General features: G+C 42.5%; 1 protein-coding gene across 2 annotated transcripts in view; it reads left to right on the top strand.

Moving 5' to 3' along the window:
• The window catches only part of LOC116938815 (integrin beta-1-B-like), a 31566-nt gene that overhangs the window by 3146 nt on the left and 5473 nt on the right, over positions 1–22947 (top strand). For both annotated transcript variants that reach the window (XM_032946495.2, XM_032946496.2), the window contains exons 4-15: positions 1503–1707; positions 2714–2884; positions 6756–6997; positions 7923–8081; positions 9951–10046; positions 11296–11385; positions 14342–14476; positions 15782–15978; positions 16597–16835; positions 18096–18315; positions 20232–20437; positions 22636–22802. In XM_032946495.2, coding sequence (XP_032802386.2) covers positions 1503–1707; positions 2714–2884; positions 6756–6997; positions 7923–8081; positions 9951–10046; positions 11296–11385; positions 14342–14476; positions 15782–15978; positions 16597–16835; positions 18096–18315; positions 20232–20437; positions 22636–22802 — 2127 coding nt within the window. The remainder of the gene's footprint in view (positions 1–1502; positions 1708–2713; positions 2885–6755; positions 6998–7922; positions 8082–9950; positions 10047–11295; positions 11386–14341; positions 14477–15781; positions 15979–16596; positions 16836–18095; positions 18316–20231; positions 20438–22635; positions 22803–22947) is intronic.

Below are 22947 nucleotides of genomic sequence, written 5' to 3'. Positions count from 1 at the left end.
AAATGAAAAACGATGTTTTAATATATATGAACAATATGTTTGTAAATGAAAAACGATGTTTTAATATATATGAACAATTAAAAACCATAAATTTTGATTTAAAGCTTTCGTGACTGCAGTAATTCATATTCTTAGTTCTTTCGGTAAAGTCACGTTGAAGGGAAACAACAAAATAATAAAATATATATAAAACAATAAAAATTCTCACGACGTTTCGACCATAACACAAACGGTCGTCTTCAGGTGTTTGTGTTATGGTCGAAACGTCGTGAGAATTTTTATTGTTTTATATATATTATTATTTTGTTGTTTCCCTTCAACGTGACTTTACCGAAAGAACTAAGAATATGAATTTAAAACCATGTTTAAGCTTTAGCAAAAGAAGTGGTGAATAGAACGGGGTGCAACAGTTTGTCCCCCCCAATGAGTTGCTTATTTCCACAACCCCCACTGAGTGCCACATGTAAAATAAATATATATAACTGCATGAAAAAGGGGCACAGATAATTCAATCCCAGACCAATAAGGGGCCATCCATTGAGTAGGTACGCAAAAATATGTCAAAACTTGACCCCTCCCTGTACGCACGCGAACTTTTTACACCCCCCCCCCCCCACCTATATCCTATAGAACGGCCGATATTGAACCCGCGCAGAAACGATCAAAGATTAATAATATTGACGTCTTTGAGCAAACAGATAGTCCACCGCCGGACTATCTAACTCATTTGAAGGCCAATGTAGACAAATTATTATCGAGGCTTCACCCCCCCTCCCCCTGTTTCCTATGCGTACGTACATTGTCAGTAGACCCCCCCCCCATACGCAAGCGTACGCATTTGGGTCAACCCCCCTCCATGCGTACGTACTAAATGGATGGCCCCTAAGAAGCTGCCCATCCATTATCAATTTCATACGGACAACCCCATGCAAATGGCCTCCTCCAATCCCCAACCCCCTCTTCCAGCTGTGGTGCCGGAACCACCACCCACCAAAAATAATTACTCACCAACAGCCACTGCCACTGACCTATCACACTTTTTATGGTCACGAACAACATGAGGCGCATGGAGTACTAGATTTGAAGCTTTCGTGACTGCAAGGATCAATACTCTCTGGTTCTATTGGGTAAAGTTACGTAGGTAAAAAATAAAATAAGAAAAAAAACACCACTTCTAAAAAAACACCACTTTCCCCCTTTTCAAAGAAGCTCTCCAACGACGTTGTGTTTTTTTACACATTTTGGCTACTAGGGGTTAGAGCTTGTGGGCTTACCAACACTGAGACAAGTGCGCAGTACGGGAAAGAGGCGTGGAGGGAAGTGGTGAATAATAGAATCATTGGGGCGGGCCACGCGCGGACTCACCGCCCTCACCTCCTCCTGCTGTGTGGCCCGGTTCCTAACAGGCCATGGACATGGGGTTAGGGACCCCTAATCTAGGGTACTACATAACTGTGAACTCTTGTGGATACTGTATATTTATATTTTTTCGTTTTGGACAGAATTTTACTCGTGATGGAGAGCTGGATTCTGTGCGCTGTGCATCAGTGGAAGCTCTGAAGGCGCGGGGCTGTGAGGCGAATGATATCATGAACCCCATGGGATCGTTTTCTGTATTACAAAATGAACCTCTCACAAGCACTGGTATGCAATCCGAGACGGTGGTGCAGCTGTCCCCACAGAAGGTGCACGTAAAGCTGAGACCAGGTGAGACATCAAAGCCTTGCACTCACAAAATAACCTTCCCATGTGCAACCCACGGAGTATTTTCTACTTTAATGCCACTCATCTAATGAACCTTTCACAGTTATCGTGCAATGTTGGCCCAACGTTCCACGTTTACTGGAGTCTTTACCTTCAACGGGTACTTCCTACGTTCACACACATTCGTGAAAATGATGTTAAAACTCTATAGGAACTATAGGAATCATTGCAATGAAATTGTAACAAGCGTGACATTCGAAATGCTCTCTGCCGTGGTGTGACTAAACCATCAAGGCAGTCGTCATCGGCGCTTGTCACTAACTGCAGCAAAATACTGGTGGTACCCCTAACATTAGAATGGTACTGAATTTTGATAAGTGGATAAACTCAGTCACCACAAACCACTCACCCGCCTTCATTGATATTATCTTCCACGATGGCCGCTATTTATTGCAAATATCACTCCTCGCCCATCTAAAATGTTCGATTGTAATCGATGGTACTGTACGGTATATCTACAGCAGTCACCATGAAAAAAATAGCCGGAAATTGAGTTCGTGTCCCAACTTGAGGGCCCTTTCTCCGTGGAGTTTTGTATCCTCTCCCCCTGTTCAGCATGTGTTCCCTCTGGGTTCTCTAGTCCCCCCCCCCCCCATAGCTTAACAACAACAAAAAACACATACCCGTACAATGTAACTGGTATTGGCCAAACATCCCAATGCTGAAAGATAACCTGAGAATTGCTCAATTGGGATTGCACACGGCATCAGCAACATGAACCCCAACAGGAGATAACTTGGCAGGACCCTCCTATTACTGGACATCAGCGAAAAAGGACCTTTATAGCTCATCGGATTCCTCCAAGGATAAAAAAAAATCAAGATTCTGAGAGGTGTCCACTAAAAAAAATGAGTCTTGAGACACAGTGAGTCTCTCCTGAGTTAACAAGTGTAACAACAATAATAATCCGTATTCATGCAGAGTGTCACGACTTGCTCTTCCTGTGCAGGCATTCCCACGAAGTTTGATATCAAGTTCAAACGTGCAGAAGGATATCCCATTGATCTGTACTACCTCATGGACCTGTCGTACTCCATGAATGACGATCTCGAGAACGTGAAGAAGCTGGGGAGTCAACTGCTGCAGTCTTTGGGGAAAATTACGAAAGGCGTCAAAATAGGTACGTGTGTATGTGTGCACTGTGAGTTTAACGTCTTTCGCACCGTACGTAACCATGCCGTGCTAATCGGAGGTGCAGGATACAAAAAAAATAGGTGCATGGCGCACCCCCACACTTTGCCGTGTGGTGTGCGAGTTGTTGGGTTAATGTTTCGTGGGATATATTTTTTTTACAACACGTTTTCAACTGTATATTGGCAAGAATATTTTCGTCAAAAGTCGATCGGAAAACTAAATCGCATTTTAAGTTACAAGCCTTTTTTTTGCCTACGGTAGCAAATTCACAAAGGTTCGTATTGTATAAGGACACGCGTGTTTATTTATTCACTGCATGAATTGATTTACTGAGTGACACAGTGGGAAATAAGCCTAATAATATAGTAATTACTTTAAAAAATCGAAATGCATTTTGTAAGAATACATACATATACGTTGACAATACAGGGAAACCCCATTGTTATAGTCTCTCTTCAGCATTTTCCCACTTCTGTTTTAGCTCCAAAAATATCACCATGACCACAATGTTAAATTTCCCTGTAAGAGCTCTACCCCAAATATATTGCTACACATATAAATAATTACATCTCCATCATATACTATATATATTTTTTTAAATACAGTACCTGTTCCATCTCTTTTCTATGCTCGGGATGTTATCCAAACGTTGGTGTTTGTTGCGACCTGAATCGTGACCTGCAGCGATGTACTGTATCCTTGCACTGCCTCCACTTCTCTCTCTCTGATACTACATGTATCTCCCTACTGTGTCCCCTGTTCTCTCTCTGATACTACATGTGCCTCCTACTGTGTCCCCTCTTCCATCTCTCTGATACTACATGTACCTCCTACTGTGTCCCCTCTTCTCTCTCTCTGATACTACATGTACCTCCTACTGTGTCCCCTCTTCTCTCTCTCTGATACTACATGTACCTCCTACTGTGTCCCCTCTTCTCTCTCTCTGATACTACATGTACCTCCTACTGTGTCCCCTGTTCCATCTCTCTCTGATACTACATGTACCTCCTACTGTGTCCCCTCTTCCATCTCTCTGATACTACATGTATCTCCCTACTGTGTCCCCTGTTCTCTCTCTGATACTACATGTACCTCCTACTGTGTCCCCTGTTCCATCTCTCTCTGATACTACATGTACCTCCTACTGTGTCCCCTCTTCCATCTCTCTGATACTACATGTACCTCCTACTGTGTCCCCTCTTCTCTCTCTCTCTGATACTACATGTACCTCCTACTGTGTCCCCTGTTCCATCTCTCTCTGATACTACATGTACCTCCTACTGTGTCCGCTCTTCTCTCTCTGATACTACATGTACCTCCTACTGTGTCCCCTGTTCCATCTCTCTCTGATACTACATGTATCTCCCTACTGTGTCCCCTGTTCTCTCTCTGATACTACATGTACCTCCTACTGTGTCCCCTGTTCCATCTCTCTCTGATACTACATGTACCTCCTACTGTGTCCGCTCTTCTCTCTCTGATACTACATGTACCTCCTACTGTGTCCTCTCTTGTCTCTCTCTCTGATACTACATGTACCTCGCTGCTGTGTCCCCTCTTCTCTCTCTGATACTACATGTACCTCCTACTGTGTCCCTTCTTCCATCTCTCTCTGATACTACATGTATCTCCCTACTGTGTCCCTTCTTCCATCTCTCTCTGATACTACATGCATCTCCCTACTGTGTCCCTTCTTCCATCTCTCTCTGATACTACATGTACCTCCTACTGTGTCCCCTGTTCCATCTCTCTCTGATACTACATGTACCTCCTACTGTGTCCCCTGTTCCATCTCTCTCTGATACTACATGTACCTCCTACTGTGTCCCCTCTTCCATCTCTCTCTGATACTACATGTACCTCCCTGCAGTGTCCCCTGTTCCATCTCTCTCTGATACTACATGTACCTCTCTACTGTGTCCCCTGTTCCATCTCTCTGATACTACATGTACCTCCTACTGTGTCCCCTCTTATCTCTCTCTCTGCAACTCCATGTATCTGTGCCCACCTCTCACTCCACTTATGTCCAGTGGTCTGTGTGTGCCGCTCACATTTGCCAATAATGCTTCACACCAAGCAATACAATGTCACACTTGCTCTAACTAAATTGACTCGCATATTCTAGTGTCTCTACCAGCCTACGAGCCATTAGGTTCAATAAAATGATCATTGTTGTACAAATATACAGTGAGGGAAAAAAGTATTTGATCCCCTGCTGATTTTGTACGTTTGCCCACTGACAAAGAAATGATCAGTCTATAATTTTAATGGTAGGTTGATGTGAACAGTGAGAGACAGAATAACAACAAAATCCAGAAAAAACGCATGTCAAAAATGTTATAAATTGATTTGCATTTTAATGAGGGAAATAAGTATTTTACCCCTCTCAGTCAGAAAGATTTCTGGCTCCCAGGTGTCTTTTATACAGGTAACGAGCTGAGATTAGGAGCACACTCTTAAAGGGAGTGCTCCTAATCTCAGCTTGTTACTTGTATAAAAGACACCTGTCCACAGAAGCAATCAGTCAATCAGATTCCAAACTCTCCACCATGGCCAAGACCAAAGAGCTCTCCAAGGATGTCAGGTACAAGATTGTAGACCTACAAAAGGCTGGAATGGGCTACAAGACCATTGCCAAGCAGATTGGTGAGAAGGTGACAACAGTTGGTGCGATTTTTCGCAAATGGAAGAAACACAAAAAACTGTCAATCTCCCTTGGCCTGGGGCTCCATGCAAGATCTCACCTCGTGGAGTTGCAATGATCATGAGAATGGTGAGGAATCAGCCAAGAACTACACAGGAGGATATTGTCAATGATCTCAAGGCAGCTGGGACCATAGTCACCAAGAAAACAATTGGTAACACACTACGCCGTGAAGGACTGAAATCCTGCAGCGCCCGCAAGGTCCCCCTGCTCAAGAAAGCACATATACATGCCCGTCTGAAGTTTGCCAATGAACATCTGAATGATTCAGAGGACAACTGGGTGAAAGTGTTGTGGTCAGATGAGACCAAAATGTAGCTCTTTGGCATCAACTCAACTCGCCGTGTTTTGAGGAGGAGGAATGCTGCCTATGACCCAAAGAACACCATCCCCACCGTCAAACATGGAGGTGGAAACAGTATTCTGTGGGGATGTTTTTCTACTAAGGGGACAGGACAACTTCACCGCATCAAAGGGACGATGGACGGGGCCATGTACCGTCAAATCTTGGGTGAGAACCTCCTTCCCTCCGCCAGGGCATTGAAAATGGGGCGTGGATGGGTATTCCAGCATGACAATGACCCAAAACACATGGCCAAGGCAATAAAAGAGTGGCTCAAGAAGAAGCACATTAAGGTCCTGGAGTGGCCTAGCCAGTCTGCAGACCTTAATCCCATAGAAAACCTGTGGCAGGAGCTGAAGGTTCGAGTTGCCAAACGTGAGCCTCGAAACCTTAATGACTTGGAGAAGATCTGCAAAGAGGAGTGGGACAAAATCCCTCCTGAGATGTATGCAAACCTGGTGGCCAACTACAAGAAACGTCTGACCTCTGTGATTGCCAACAAGGGTTTGCCACCAAGTACTAAGTCATGTTTTGCAGAGGGGTCAAATACTTTTTTCCCTCGTTAAAATGCAAATCAATTAATAACATTTTTGACATGCGTTTTTCTGGATTTTTTGATGTTATTCTGTCTCTCACTGTTCAAATAAACCTACCATAAAAATTATAGACTAACCATTTCTTCGTCAGTGGGCAAACGTACAAAATCAGCAGGGGATCAAATACTTTTTTCCCTCACTGTACATATGTTTCCCTGTTGACAATGTTTAAATGAATAACCATTTGCATGTGGTTTGCGATCTTCACACCCAGGATTTGGAGCATTTGTGGATAAGACAGTGCTGCCATATGTCAGCACGAGCCCTGAGCATTTGGAGCACCCGTGTACGGAGAAGAATGTACGCTGCAGTCGACCATTTGCCTACAAGCATGTGCTTACTCTCACTGACAAATCTGCCATTTTTGAAAAAAAGGTCGGAGACCAGATCATCTCTGGTAATCTGGACACGCCAGAGGGAGGCTTTGATGCAATGCTCCAGGCGGCTGTGTGTGGGGTAAGAGCGTGCAATGATGGGGAACAATTGGGGAAGAGCCTTTCGTGAAACTCAACTGCAAGCCACATTTCACTGGCTTGAATTAAAAAATATTGTGTTTTAATTCTGTAAAACAACAATTACACAACAATACAACATTAGTCTTGAAACCATACAGTTACATTTTAAATCATGAGTGATTTCTGGTTACAACCCGGTAGAAAGTATTCCATCATTCTATATAATGTTGGGCTCAAGGAAATTTATTCCAAAGTCTAATCTCATATTTTTAGTTATCATAGCCAACAGCTAGCAAATACGATGACTGTTGGCTGGAACTTGTGCCCAGTTTTCATCACGATGAGAGTCTTTGCCATTTTTTTTTTCAAAATTACATTATTTTTACTTTATTGCAATCGCAAATTATTTCTCTTTTCTTTGTAGATTATATTCACATATCTTGAGTAAATACCCTTTTTGATTCAGAAAATATGTATGGACATTCTAACACTTTCTTAAAATGACAATGTCCGAACGAATCATGCATGCCGTTTGAAGTGAATTCTTATCTTTGGGGTCAAATTTAGATTTACACCAAAGAAGTGACATTCTAAAATGCAGCACATGGCAACAAATATTTTTTCTCAGATGAGGGATTTGTTACATCAATGAATCCAAAGGAAAGCTTAATATTGTATATTTGAACAATTGACCAGAATCTTTTTGCCAAATTTAATTCATTTCAAAATACTTAAATGTAGAATTGGCCTAAATTAATCAGTGTGTGGTGTTGGTCGTTTTACATGTAACAAACCACTTTTAGAGAGAGTAGACGTTTGTGTGAGATGTAAAATTGTAAATAGTTAACGTGAGAATATTCCTGGATGTCTTCCAAATGCAGTGAGACCCAATCAAATGCTGCTAATCTACTCTTGATGATTCACAGGACAAAATCGGATGGAGAAACAACACCAGACTGCTGGTGTTCACGTCAGATGCTGGATTCCACTTTGCTGGGGATGGCAAACTGGCTGGGATTGTCACTCCCAATGATGGCAATTGCCATCTGGATTCCGATGGAGAATATAAAGACAATATCCATTACGTGAGTAGCACAAATGAAGACAATTAGTGGCTACAGAAGGAAGGGATCTAGCCTGGGTCATTCACACGATCTCATTCATGTCATAAATTTGGGGTCGGCAGTGGTAACCCTTGTGCCTCACAGCAAAAAATACCTGGGTTCGATTCCCGACTCGGTTGCCTCTCTGTGTGGAGTCTGTATGCTAACTCGTCCTGTTCTGCATGGGTTCCTCAGGGTTCTCAGTGTAACTGGTATTGGCCAAACATCCCAATACTGAAAAATTGCCTGCACATTGTTCAATTGGAATTACACAGCAGCAGCAGCAATATCGCCCCTGACCGTAAACACTCGGCAGGACCCTGGTGAAAACGAGTTGAGACTCAGTGAGGCATTCCTGGGTAAACGCTTGTATTCATAATAATAATGACTATGCTGTACATTTTTTTCATGTTAACAAAAATCAAGGTTCACTTCGCGTCACAATGTTTTAATTCCAGCACACACTCATATTACTCCTTGGTCAATTCGTTGTGTCTTTTGTCATTTATTTTATTTCATTATTGATTGGGGTTTGTGCAACGTGAGAGTTTGGCATTATGGTTCGGGTGGTTGTTCGCTTTAGGATTTACATTCGAGTCACATTTAGGTTTCCTCAGGGTGAAGTAATTTCGCACTGACATGTACAGTAGAGGCCTACCAAGAATGCTGCCACCAAGTTTAAATTCACGCACCACTGCTTTACCTGCCCAAGGACAAAGATCCCCCTCATATCCGCAACAGACTGTTGGGGCAAGTGCTGTTAGCGAGCACCTATGAAGGCCGGCACTGTGGCACACGCGGGGGTGGGTGGCCAGCACCACGCCCGGCCGCCTTTGTCTTTCTCGTGGCGATGTTTACACATCGCATCACGTACTCATCTGAGGCTGAGTCGACCTAGGGGAGGCCCCGCACCGATTCAGATCATCGTCACCGGTGTTGATCGTGAATGGGAATCGATCTCGGGTGGCCGGGTTCGTAGCGCAGCGTGTTCACATCTGCTTCACCGCTCCATCTGCCCACACACCCCACCACGCACCAGTGGGTAAGCGCCCCGAAATCACTGCTGAGTAGTTGATGCACATATGGTATAGCCCACTTACCTGGGTAGTCGTTTGTGTTGGGGGTGGGGGGCATCTGTGCCATGCCAACCTACCACACGGCACTTGTCTCTTTTCCTAACATTGCACAGCACACTCATAACAATTACTGAATTGTGAGCGAGCGCTACATAACAATGTAATAAAAAAACACAAAACATACATCAATAACACTGCCTAGTATATATATTTTGCCTTTTAAGGAAATGTTATTGACGAACGTGTTGAGTGTTTATTATTTGTACTTTTGCGCCACTGCCAATGCAGCATTATTACCGAATAATTTGTTTAATACAGAGAAATCTGTGCTCTTTCATTAAAATAAAAAACCCAGCCTTTTACTAGAATGGTATTGAAACATTCAACTTCTAGATCGGGTGTGGATTCACTTCACCCTCCTTTCACGATCAAATACAATGAGTAGCTCACTCAGTTGAAAGACAACTCAGTGTTCTAAGGCTGCCAATAGTTGCACTCATACACGCATTTAAGCAGGGGGACACTTTGACCTGACTGCTGATTCAACGAAAGCGTTCTCCTGGTTTCAATAGACACACAATCACACACCAAATCTATCACTATGCCATGTACTGTATATAATCATAATGTGCTGTATTTCGGATAAAGACATATATGGATTCCTTAAATCTAATTTTTTTTAGAATGTGTGGAGAGATATATATTGTCATACGATGTGCAAACATTTAACTCAAAATAAGACACGTAATGCCTTGTTTGTGTTTTCCCTGTGCAGGATTATCCTTCCGTTGGGCAGCTGGCTCAGAAATTATCAGAGAATAATATTCAGCCAATCTTTGCCGTAACAAAAAGTGTGGTGAACATCTATCGGGTGAGTGGACTCACAAATTTGAGTTTTACATTTGGAATTTAGTGTTGCATATCTTCCGTCTTGTTAAATCACTAATCTGTCAATAGCCATTCCCGTATTAAGTTCTTGTGAGTTATACCTAATTGCATACAGCCAATAGCTTCTCAAATCTATAATATGTTTCGGATAATCTTAGATCATTATTTATCTCTGGTTTGGTGCCTTCACAGATCACTGTGCATTGCTCTAATGTGTGCTATCTCATCCAGCAAATAAAATGTGTGATGTCTTGTAGATTTTCTCTGATGAATGTGCACCTCCCATTGTAAAGGATGAAAAAAAACTTGCTTAAAATCCATTCACTCGTGTGTAGTATTCATCTTTGTCGTAAATCTCAATTAAAAACAGAGGGTCTGAGATCGCCAAACAACAAAAGTTCCACCACTGCCTGTCAGACACACAACAATTCACAAAGCAGCTTATATTTTTCACACATCTCTCCTGGATTATACCTAAACATACAGTATTTGAAACGAATCGGTTCAGCGATCGGATGGTATGTGTGTATGTTGAACTTCTTTTTCACCGTACGTAGCCAACCGTGTTTATCAGAGGTGCGGGGGAAGGACGAGAAATCTAAACCCAACAATCAGTTTTAAAGAAATTAGTTTTAAATTTAGATTTAAAAGTGCAATGTTCCAGTGGCTTCCTAATATCTAAAGGAAGAGCGTTCCAGACGGCCGCAGAAGCGCATCTGAAAGCTCGCGATGCAGTGGCCATCTTTGTTTGATGGTTAGCCAAAAGCTGCTGTGATTATGACCGGAGTTTGCGTTGACAGTGACCGCGATGCATGCCAGTTTGGCGTAGGTGGCTCCGGGGTTGAGCTACGTGATGGGCAGCAGAATGCAGTGCAGCAAAATCCGATGTTGTACTTACTTCGATGCTCGTGTCTATGGACCTGGCCTTCATCAACCCTCACTAACCAGCGTGGTAAATTACGGTCAAATAACACGCCACGACTTTCGTGGCGAGGGTTGCCCTCATCCGGCAGTGGATTGACAAACATTGCGTGCGTGTATATAAACTTCCATGAAACACATTTTTATAGGTTACTTTTACATTTGATAAAATCATTGGAAAAGTTGAACGATGAATGCAGGAAAGAATCCACAAGTCCACACAGCTTCGTCAACATAAAAACAAAGCCCTTCCACTTTTAAATGTCAATTTAAATGCAAACTGCGTGTATAAAGACATGTGTGCTCTGCAGGAACTCAGCCAACTCATTCCAAAGTCAGCTGTCGGGGAGCTCTCCGGAGATTCAAGTAATGTTATACAGCTCATCACTTCGGCTTACAACGTATGGTTTGCTACAATTACACTTTACAATGTATCGAAACGTTGAATACATTTTTGGCACATGTATATATTCCAATCACGTATGACCTTCAACCTCCAGTTGCGATACATCTGCCACTTACTTGACCCATTCGCTGCTGAGACCTTATCCATGCATAACATCACCTCTTGCTTTGACAACTGTAATTGTTTCCTCGGTGGAATCTCCAAATCGCTCGTCGCCAAGCAATCCAGAACGCCGCTGGTAAAATATATCCGCTGTCTCCGGATACAATCCTTCACCATCTTCTAGATCCTCCGTGGAGTCATCCCTGCCGACCTCTTCCCTCTCAAATCACTCGACTACCCTACATACTAAATTTTGATTTAAAGCTTTCGTGACTGCAGGGATTCATATTCTTGGTTCTTCATAGTTTAGTTTCATAGTTTCATTTATTTGGTATAGCCCTGTGAGCCATTCGGCTCTTGAATCGGGTGCAACCGCAACAAACAAAAAAACAAAAACATGAACAAGAAAACATCTTTAAGTGACTTTGTGACTGTGCAAACAGAAAATCCAGGAAAAAACATCAAAATATTCCTGAAATAGCACCGTACACCAACGCTGTGTGCAAAAATCCCAGTGGGATGCAAGTCAAACAACAACAACAAGAAAACTTAGATTAAGGCCATCAGTCGAACTCCGTACTACAATAAACAAAAACATGGCCAAACCAAAACACTTTTAGAAATCACCAAAATAAAGCCATAAATGCAATGTAACAGTGATCATAGGAACTGTGACCGAATTTTTAACAATAAACGACATAAACAACATGTAACACCAAACCCTAGAGCCACAGCTGGCTGCATGAGTCACTCCACAAACAACAGGAGCATCAGTCTGAGTAACAAATTTTTCAATGCACCTTTAAGATCAGCACACTAAATCAAAATACAGATAATACTTTGCAGCGGTCGTCCAGAGCAAAACATTTCATTTTATTTTAGGCCACTGAATAGCAGTGGCAGCTAGGGGTGTACAACTCCTCTAGAGCAGTTTTGAGTGAAGATCTCATAGGTAGTGATTCAAGTTGCAGTTTATTGGCAATAGCTTTCCAGACCCTGGGGGCATCAATAGCAAAGGCCCTTCCTCCAGTTTTTGTATGGCAATAGGGAATGTGAAGCTGGTAGATGAGCGAAGACCTGAGGTCAAATTTGTTCTTTGAAACAGAGAGGAGATCCAGCAGGTAGTCTGCGGATTTTTTTGTAAGTACATCGTGAATAAATAAGATCTGGTGTACAAGCCGTCGAACATTAAGAGATGTTAAGTTTGACCCAATGTAGAGATCACAGTGGTGAGTCCTATATGGGCAGTTCAATGCAAATCTTAAGGCCGAGTGATAGATGGAATCAAGCTTATTCAGTACAGTACTTGGGGCTGATTTATACACGATATCACAGTAATCAAGTAGAAGCAGTATGGTAGCTTTTATCAATTCCAAACGGAACATAGGGGGGAAGCAGTGCTTGTGTCGATACAGAAAACCAATTTTTTTGTCTTTTTACCAATATAATCAATGTGATCTTCAAAATTCAGTTTTGAATACAGAATGACCCCAAGATACTTATAGATCTTGACTTTCTCTATTTGATAATTATTTAAGGAATGTAATTTGGGAAAAATAACTTCCTGTTTAAGTCCCAGTGAGAAACATAGCACCTTGGTTTTGGAGGTATTTAGGACTAGTTTCAGAGCAACTAGCTAATGTTGTAGTTTGTTGAATTCACCCTGGAGCTTAGCAATCACGTCATCCGGATGGCGGCCAGCAGTAATCAGTATCGTGTCATCTGCAAAAAGATTTACCCTGGAATGATCCAGGTCAGTGCCCAAGTCATTGACATAAAGAGAGAACAAAAGGGAGCTGAGGATGGAACCCTGTGGACCCCTTTTTGTTATCTTAACACTGGTTGACCTCCAACCATCTGTGAATACAGTTTGGTTGCAAGAAAAGAGGTAATTTTTCGGTAAAGTCACGTAGAAGGGAAACAATAAAATAATAAAAATATAAAACAATGAAATTCTCACGACGTTTCGACTGCAACACAAGCAATCATCATCAGGTGTGAAAACCACAGCAAGAAAATTTGAAAACAGTGGCAGTTTTTCTTTTAAACGTTAGCACCACGAAGAGCGATTTGGCAGTTATTCAGATGGACGAGTACATCTTTGTTCGGAAAAGAGGAGGGGGGAGACGAAAATAATGGATGCGGTCTGAAAGCCACTGTAAGCGTGAACAATGAATTAAGACCCGAAATGGTTTATCAAATCCTTCCAATGATTGCTAAGCCAGAATCCATCTTCTGGGTTGAAATTGTTGTATTGTATTGTTTCCCTTCTACGTGACTTTACTGAAAGAACCAAGAATATATATACCCTTCATACTTTTCACTCTGGCGATTGGGCCTTCTTTCGAAGCCTTCGGTCAACCTTCGCTCAATGGGAGATTGCTGCTGTTCCCACAGCCTGCAATTTCTTCCTCATGGCTATCCCCGACCCTGTTTATTTTTAGGCCCAAGGCTTTATCATCTCCTCGGCCTACGACATGTTTACGAGGGCATACATCTCACGTTGTGTTCCGTGGCTTCCCGTGCTAATTTGCATGGTTGGCTACGTACGGTGTGAAAGAAGTTCAAAATAAACACGTACATGCACGTCTGTACTTATGTCGAGCGTCTTGAGCCGCTGCAGCTGCATGTAAATGCTCTCCAAACTTGCTGTGTAAGAATATATTAAGAAAAACTCTCAAGGACAAAATAATGCTTATGTTAAAAAAAATGGTATGTCGCATGCTTTAATTCTATTTCTGTGGAATTCACCTATTTCATATACAATACTGTATAACAAAATTGCCCCAGTTAAAATTACAGCATCTGCCTGGTGTGGCTCATAATGAGAACATTTCACTTCCCAACAGAATCTGTCCTCCAAGATCATCTTAGAGCCATCCAGAGTGCCAGAAGGAGTGAGTGTGTCATTTGTGTCTCACTGCAATAACAAGGAAAAGGAAACACAGAAAGGAGTGTGTTCAGAAGTCAAGATTGGAACAGAGGTACAAGTTGACACCGTCACTCAACACATTGCTACTTCTGTGTCAGACCTGCTAATTTTCTGGCACCTCTGATTAGCACGGTTGGCTATGTACGGTGCGAAAGAAGTTCAACATACGTGCACACATTTTAGTGTTATACGTAACGTTACTTTTTTATTTTATTTTTTGCATACTTTTAATATCCAAGCAATGGTGGTAGTTTCATAATTCTACTGTGGGGTCAAACTTTCCACTGGATAGCCACTGTTAATAAATCCTGATGTGAATATGGATAGTGTCCACTGCTGGACCATCAACTGACAAAAGGTTGTTAGTTCAAATCTGGAATGACCACCGCTGCGAGAACATAGGATATATGGGCACCAGAGTAACAGGAACGGGCGACACTGTGGCGAGATCTTAACTGCCTCCCGTGGTATACAGGTGGTGGGTTCAATCCCGACCCTGATGATGCCTGTATATTTGGGCTTTGCACGTTCACCTCGTGGTCACATTGATTTTTCTCAGGGTCCTCTAATGTTTCCCTCCACATTTAGGAACGTGCACTTAGAGTATTTGGCTGCTATACATTACCATATGATAAACCCCATCGTTGCGCTATCATTTGTGGTCAGGTCGCTTCTGAAAACGAGCTATATATTCAGTGGGCCTTACCTGGGAAAATAAAAATAGTTTCGTTCGTATCAATCAAATCAATATTTATTTACGTGCCAATATCTCCCTCAATAAAGTAGGCATTAGTGCACATTACAACATAACTGGAATGGTACAATTGTAGTGTACTAATTCAGAGACATTAGTAGGAGGCGATATCCCTCTTGTTTATTCCAGCTCTCACAGCCATAGTGGATAACTTCATACCGGGTCGGCACAGCCAACATGCTGCCAGACCCACAGCTTGAAGAAGCGAAGACCACGATGACAGCAGCATGACGAGCTCCATTCCTGATGGCAGCAGCCCCGACTGTGAGTCGGAGCTCGCCTTTTATTCTCCCCAGCGTGGCCAGGCTCCGCCCTCGGCCACGCACCCTTCTGGATCCCCCAGAAGGCTCTGGGCTTGGCCCACAGGTCAAACTGGTAGAACGGGCTGCTACCCCTAATTCCATTTTCTACCAATCCCCCAGCTCCACGTGCTACAGTGACTCATTCAATGTCACTACACAGGTACAGGGGCACACATAGATGAGTGCTGCCACAAATGGGATAATTTGTGTATTTTATTTCAAAAGTGGCCATTTGAGATGTTTTTTCCTCGCATCGGTGTGCCTCATCACATCACACGTGGCATGCCGCGTTGTATTCCAGATCCTTTTCACCGTCGCTGTGTTAGCAAAAGAGTGTCCAAAGGATACAGAGGTGGAGTTTGAGATCCGCTCATTGGGCTTTCAAGAGAAGCTGAGCGTGAAGCTGAGCTTCGAGTGCCAATGCAACTGCAATGATTCGACCAAAAATGCACCGTATTGCTCCAACGGCAATGGCAATTTGGAGTGCGGTGTTTGCAGGTGAGATTGTAAAGGTTCTGAACATGACGTAACACTTCCTCAAAAATACAGTGGAACCACTCTTATGACCCTCGTATCTGTAACCCGTTCAGCTTTGGGCCTCAGCTGTGTTATTCGTGGTTTGTTTTCATCTTTGAAAAGAGTTACCCAGAAGTCATCATGTCGAGCCCTTAATATACCCTAAGAACCACGGGGCCAGTGGATAAACGGAGTCTGAACGATTGGCGAGCACCAAGAACCAACTTCTATGGGAGGCTGCAATGCTTCGGTGATACGCTGGATTAGGAGGGGACATCTGTGTAAAAGAGCGTCATGGCTCATCTGATTTCTCCAGGATAAATATAGATTCCGGTTAGGGGCAACCTATTTTTGTATCTTAGTGTCATGTAGTTGTTTATTTTTTTTTAGGCTATATATATAAACGCTTAAGCTGACGTCTAATATTCCCCTTTAAAAAAAAAAAATAGACGGTTCTTGCCAATGTGTGAATGACTAATTTCGGAGAAAAGAGTTGCAGAATGTCGTCTGCTCCGTGGTCTTGTGTAATGTGCTAAGCTTACGCTATTGCTATGGAAAGTGTTGTAGTGCCTAACCACGCATTTTGTGTGTCACGAGCAGTTGCCATCAGGACCGAATTGGCCGTTTGTGTGATTGCCGAGCGAAGGGCGGCGACACAATAGCTCTGGAGGCTCAGTGCCGGCCTGACAACAGCTCACAGTTGTGCAGTGGACAAGGAGACTGCGTCTGTGGCAAATGTGTCTGCAACGTGCGTGCAGATCCTCAGGAGAAGGTGGACGGAAAGTACTGCCACTGCAACAACTTCAACTGTGAGCGTTATGACAATAAGCTCTGTGGAGGTGAGATGTCACTAGTTTCTTCTATCACTCTAACCCACCCCGACCCCTCTCCCGCCTCAATTACTCTGGAGTGGTGGCAGTCAGGGGAGACCGATACTAAGGGAGGACTGAATATCCGATTAGAATCCAGATTACATTTGCGAGGTGTGCGATGTTCAATTTATGGGGTGTGTGATAGCACGGTTGGCAACAGAAGTTCAACATACATTCAAATTGCCAGTTGGCACGGCGGAGGGCACAGGTGATGCATATTTAAATCACCTCAGCCAATCCAACCCATTGAGCACAGCTGAATTGAATACTTACTCGTGTGCTGTTTGGATTTATTTGTGGGTCTCCAGCACATGGATTGAATAAAAACATGAAATTGGGTATTTCCAAAACAAGGCAATACCTTTCAATTGAGACCACAAATATATTTTTCCTGTGGAGCTTATCAAAGTAGAGACATTATATACACATACTAGCTTTACTACCCGGCTTCGACCGGGACTTGGATTCACCACGCCCGGCCGCCTTTGTCTCCCCAGTGGCGATGTTCACACACACCACACCAGTTACTCGTTTGAGGCTGAGTCGACCTAGGGGAGGCCCAGGACCGGTTAAAATAATCGTCACCGGTGGTGGCCGTGAGCGGGAATCGAACTCGGGTCGCCGGGTTCGTAGTGCAGCGCGCGAATCGCTACACAGTCGCTGCTCCCCCCACACACACACACACAGGATAAAGACAAAGATCCCCCCGTGTAGCCTGTCAATTAACGACCGCAATAATAAAGCAATGCTGACGCGAAGAACGCCTTGGACCTGCAACACATTTGTATTTCACTTTACCCGCCATCAGCAGGCACACTCCGTTACGCTTCCGCATACGGGTCACATGACGGATGTGACGTCACAGCTCACTTGCCGTGCAAAAAAAAATATGCATTATTGCGTATATGATTATAAAAATACACCAAAGTCTATTTTTATAATTTTTGCATGGTGTACAATCTGGAAAGCACCCACGTGTCAAAAAAAAAACACGCGCGGTAATTTCGCTTGACCAAAAAAAAAACGCCTCGGAAACTTTGGTCCAAATCCTCCTCAAATTTCCTCGTTCCCCCCTGTTTTTTGTTTTGTTTTGTTTTTCCCCCGCCGCCGCCGCCGCTTCGCCTCTGACCGACTCGTTCGTGCCACGCGTCCCTCTAGCCTCTCCGTACCCGCGTGCACTTCTTGTCGCGTCGAAGCGTACTGTTGCGCCGATTTCCCTTTTTTCAGGGAACGGCGAATGCGTCTGCGGAAAGTGCCAGTGCTTCCCGGGCTTCCACGGCGATCGCTGCGAATGCCCGCTGGCCACCGACGGCTGCGTGTACAACAATCGCACGTGCAATGGCCAGGGAGTGTGCAAATGCAACAAATGCCAGTGCACGAATTCGTCGTACAGCGGCTCAACGTGCGAAGTCTGCCTCACCTGCACTGAACAATGCGAACAGCACAAGTAATTGTCTTTGTTTTTGATTTAAAGCTTTCGTGACTGCAGTGATTCATATTCTTAGTTTTTTTCGGTAAAGTCACGTTGAAGGGAAACAACAAAATAATAAAATATATATAAAACAATAAAAAAATTCTCACGACGTTTCGACCATAACTCAAACGGTCGTCTTCAGGTGTGTTTGCATAAATTCATAAAATTCATAAATTTATGCAAAAAATTCATAAAATTCATAACATTCATAAATTTATGCAAACCAACACACCTGAAGACGACCGTTTGAGTTATGGTCGAAACGTCGTGAGAATTTTTTGCGTAAATTCATAAAATTCATAAATTTATGCAAACCAACACACTTAAAGACGACCGTTTGAGTTATGGTCGAAACGTCGTGAGAATTTTTTATTGTTTTATATATGTTTTATTATTTTGTTGTTTCCCTTCAACGTGACTTTACCGAAAAAACTAAGAATATAATTGTCTTTGTATTTGCAAAACTCCGTTTCAATGCCTAAACATCTATTTGGCGAATAAAATACACGTTAATAATAATAATATACTGTCATTTTTTTATTATTTGCACTTTATGAATAATGTATAGGCCAAGTAATCGTGCTTGGGTGTGTTTTCACATTTAAATGCCCGAAATCACAGATTAACTTATGCAAGTTCAAATATCAGTTGCATGTGAATGATACACCAAACTTCAGAAATTGTTAAAGTATCACTTTCCTAAAAGTTATCCGGCTTTTTTTTTACTATCGAGCAAATGGCTTCTGCCATAGAAATAGCAAAATATTTTTTGTTGTCATGGTTGCTTGATCAAAAAGATATTCAGTGATTTGCTGTGATTTTAACTTTTTTTGAAGAATGTATGTGTATGTTGAACTTATTTCGCACTACACATAGTTAACCATGCCAATCGGAGGTGTGGTGAAAGGGCAAATCCTAAGTGCACGCTACGTCTCCTGGCTCAGCGGTACAGCGAGCAATCCACAATCAGAAGGTTGCGAGTTCACATCCTGGTTGGGGTATGGGGGGTGGGGGTGATCGACTCAGCCCATCAGCCCTCTGTGGTTGATAAAATTATTTCCATTTTGTGAAGTAGAGTGGTTATACTACAGATGGACTTGTCCTCCGCCACAGAAATGTGGAATTTCTACCACTGGTTCAGGGCTGTGAACAGATGACCCTCAACACCTCATTGCCTCATTTGAGCAGGAAATCGCTGTGAATTGACTTGTACCGTGGTCTCTCGGTTTATGGATGCCATCGATTAACTATGTTTCGATTAACGACCCGCCTACCATAGGGTCTCATCGTTTCAATTGACGAGACCATAGGGTCTCATTGTTTCGATTAACGAGACCATAGGGTCTCATTGTTTCGATTAACGAGACCATAGGGTCTCATTGTTTCGATTAACGAGACATTTTCGATGAACGGACCGCAAATTCGGCCCATCGGAGCCCTCCTTTAAGCGGACTCGGCAGACCTCAGCTAATCAGCGACGCCCTTTTATTTAAAAGAGCGTTTTGGAAGGAACTGGCTGCTAGCATTTCAATGCTTGATGCGCGTTGATTATGGAAACAGCTGTCTTGAATACTTAGTGTTTGTGTGACTTACAAGTTAAATATGATCAATAACAATGGCCCCTAAAATGAATGTGAAGAAAGACAAGAAAACAATTAGTGTGCAAATATAAACTATTTTTTAGGGTACATTTTTTTTTACTTCCGATCGTCTTGGAACAAATTAAGCTTTTAACATGTATTTCCTATATTCAATTAACGATGGTTTTCGTGGAACCAATTAATATCGTGAACCGAGGGACCGCTGTATTTGGGAATGTATTTTCTTTTGGAAAAGCACTGACGAGTGTCCTGTGACCCGGCTCGCGAACTGTTGGACTTTGTCTGTAGGGAGTGCGCGCAGTGCTTGGGATTCAAAGATGGAATGAAGAAAGATTCGTGCGACATCTTGTGCCCGCATACCCATAACATGGTGCAGAACTTTGAGGTCCATGACAAGCAGTGCGTGGTTAAAGTCAACGCTGAATGTAATATGGTGTACCGCTACAGCGACACCCCCCAGGGGAAATTACATTTCACCATCAAAGATAAACTCGGTAAGGCCTCGATGCAAACACACGCCGATTTATAAATCCACGTTGGTCGCTCACAATTCTGCTTCGGCTCACACACGTGCGTAACGTTTTGCAATTCCGTTCTCCAAACCCTATTGATGCCCATGCCCTCTTATCTCTAAAGCCATTGAGATCCACTGCATCGCAGTTCCCATTGAAACCTTCTGATTTGGGAGTGTTATCCTCCGTACAGTTTTCCTCACAACTGTTGCCAAAGCAGGAAAGAGGAAGCACAATGTTGCAACTGAGCTTCTCTGTAACAGAACTGAATTGCAATGCTCCTACAGTATGTTTTTTCTTCCGTACAGTATTCACCGTATGGTCGGATTGATAGGCTAAACACTGATACGTTAAACACATTAGAATAATTACTTGACATTCACACGTGAACTATTGTTTAATAATTCGTACAACTTATGTACTTTTATTTGTTGAACGTTAAATGTCAGTTGATGGGTTGTTGAGGCAGGTTCTGTCAGTTTGAGGAAGTTGACAATTTAGGTTTATATTCTTTAAGCAGATGAGAACTCAAGAGACCAGAATAATCGCATTTGCAAGAGTCACCTAGGTCGCCAAATCCACAAACTAACAACTGTGTTCCAGGAGATTTAGAAAAATATATAGTACAGGACATGAATCAATGTTAAATCATACATTCCCTGCCAAGTCGCCTCAGATTATTATTTATTAGACCGATCATAGTACAATTATAAATAAAGTTGCAGAAACATATATGTGAACTTCTTTCACACCGTACATAGCCCACCATGATAATATTGGGTGATTATTGTACTTATAATAGACAAGGAATATACGTCAAATGCAAGTGAAGTAATCATAATCTACGTTTATATACCATTATACTGTTTTAAAATAAAATGAAATATATAAAAGGGAAATTTGTGAATGTATGTCTGTTCGAAATGTTTTGCATACTTCCCAACATGCCACAAACTTGAAATTTGGCACGTGGGTAGCTTCCAGACTGTACACAATGCAAAAAGTATAAAAATAAACTTTTGTATTTTGGGGGCGGGGGGGGGGGCACAATAATGGATATATTTTGCACGGCAAGTGAGTGGTGACGTCACATCTGTGATGTCACCCATATGCGGCAACGTCACGCAGTGTGCCTGCTGACGTCACGCATCCCCCCCCCCCCAACCCTCCGCGCGGGCCGTGTATCCCGCACAAATGCGCGGCAGAACTGTCTCGATTTTCTAAGTCAACGCGACAATTTTCAGCTCGCTCTTAAATATAAAGCAGAAAATACATCTTGTTTGTGTGAAGCAGCACAAACTCTCGAACGCTGACCTCTGACGTCATGAAATTTGCACAGCTTACTGGAATTTCTAAGGGAACGCGACAATTTTCAACTTGCCTAAATCGACCTTACGTATAAGTGGGTTAAGGTTGAATTTCCTTGAGTGAAAAACATCCGATTTAGTTAAATTGATTCGTTTCGGCTTTTTTTCTTTCTTGCAAGCATCAAATTTTTCTTTCAGGTTTTTTCAGTGAAATATAAGGGAATATGAAATTAATTCAAGACAAAAATCCAAGTTCCGGGTAAAGCTGGGTAGTAAAGCTCGTTCTATATAAAAAAAAGTTAATGAAGTCACAGTGTTGAATTTTAGTGCATGAAGAAATACAAGCAACTCAAGTATTTAAAAACATTTGTTCTTATAAAATAAAGCAGATATAAAGCTTTGAGTGTTGGCAAATGGTATCTTCCGATCTCATTGGCACTTGTATAATCTACTGTATTATAGGTCAAAAGTTTGAGGATATGCAGATTCCTCATGAAAGGCATAGCTAATAGGCACTTATTGCATTGTAATTAATTCTGATTTTCATAGTGGGTGGAAATGTAATCTCAAAATGATTACATTTTACACATCATGTATAATAACCTAAAATTAAGTAATGTTCAACCATAGTGCAGGAGTAAATAGCACAGTCCCCTTGTGGTATTGTGACAATTTTCACGAATTTAACATCTCATTTATGTGTTTATTTAACGGTGATTCATAAAAAAAATATAGGGTTTCACAGGCTAATATCATTATCCGCGAAATATGCCATTTCACGAGCATCTCCGGAATGCGCCCCTCACGAGTAACGAGGCAATGCCGCGTGTAACACGTGGCCTGCCTTGCACATTTCGTTACCTTTGTTTCCAGAGTGCCGGGTACCTCCGAATGTGGCTGCCATCGTGGGGGGCAGCGTGGGTGGAATCCTCATCATTGGCATCGTCCTCCTGCTCCTGTGGAAGTCTTACATCACCTGGAAGGACAAAAAAGATTTCGCAAGGTTTGAGAAGGAACGCCATAACGCCAAATGGAACGATGTGAGTGCCAAACTTTTTTGTTTTCTCTCTTTCAAATGTAATTTGTTGGGAGGGTTGGGGTGGGTTTCGCAGATTCTTTTTTTATATACAATGTAACAAAAAAGGTCCCATAAATGTGATGGGGATGTGAAAAGTACTTTTTAAA

The sequence above is a fragment of the Petromyzon marinus genome, chromosome 4 (genome assembly GCF_048934315.1).
Source record: "Petromyzon marinus isolate PM22_M1 ecotype Great Lakes invasive population chromosome 4, UKy_Petmar_22M1.pri1.0, whole genome shotgun sequence".
Classification (NCBI taxonomy): Eukaryota; Metazoa; Chordata; class Hyperoartia; order Petromyzontiformes; family Petromyzontidae; genus Petromyzon; species Petromyzon marinus.
The sequence above is the reverse complement of the archived record's forward strand: the minus strand, read 5'-3'. Positions and strand labels throughout refer to the sequence as shown.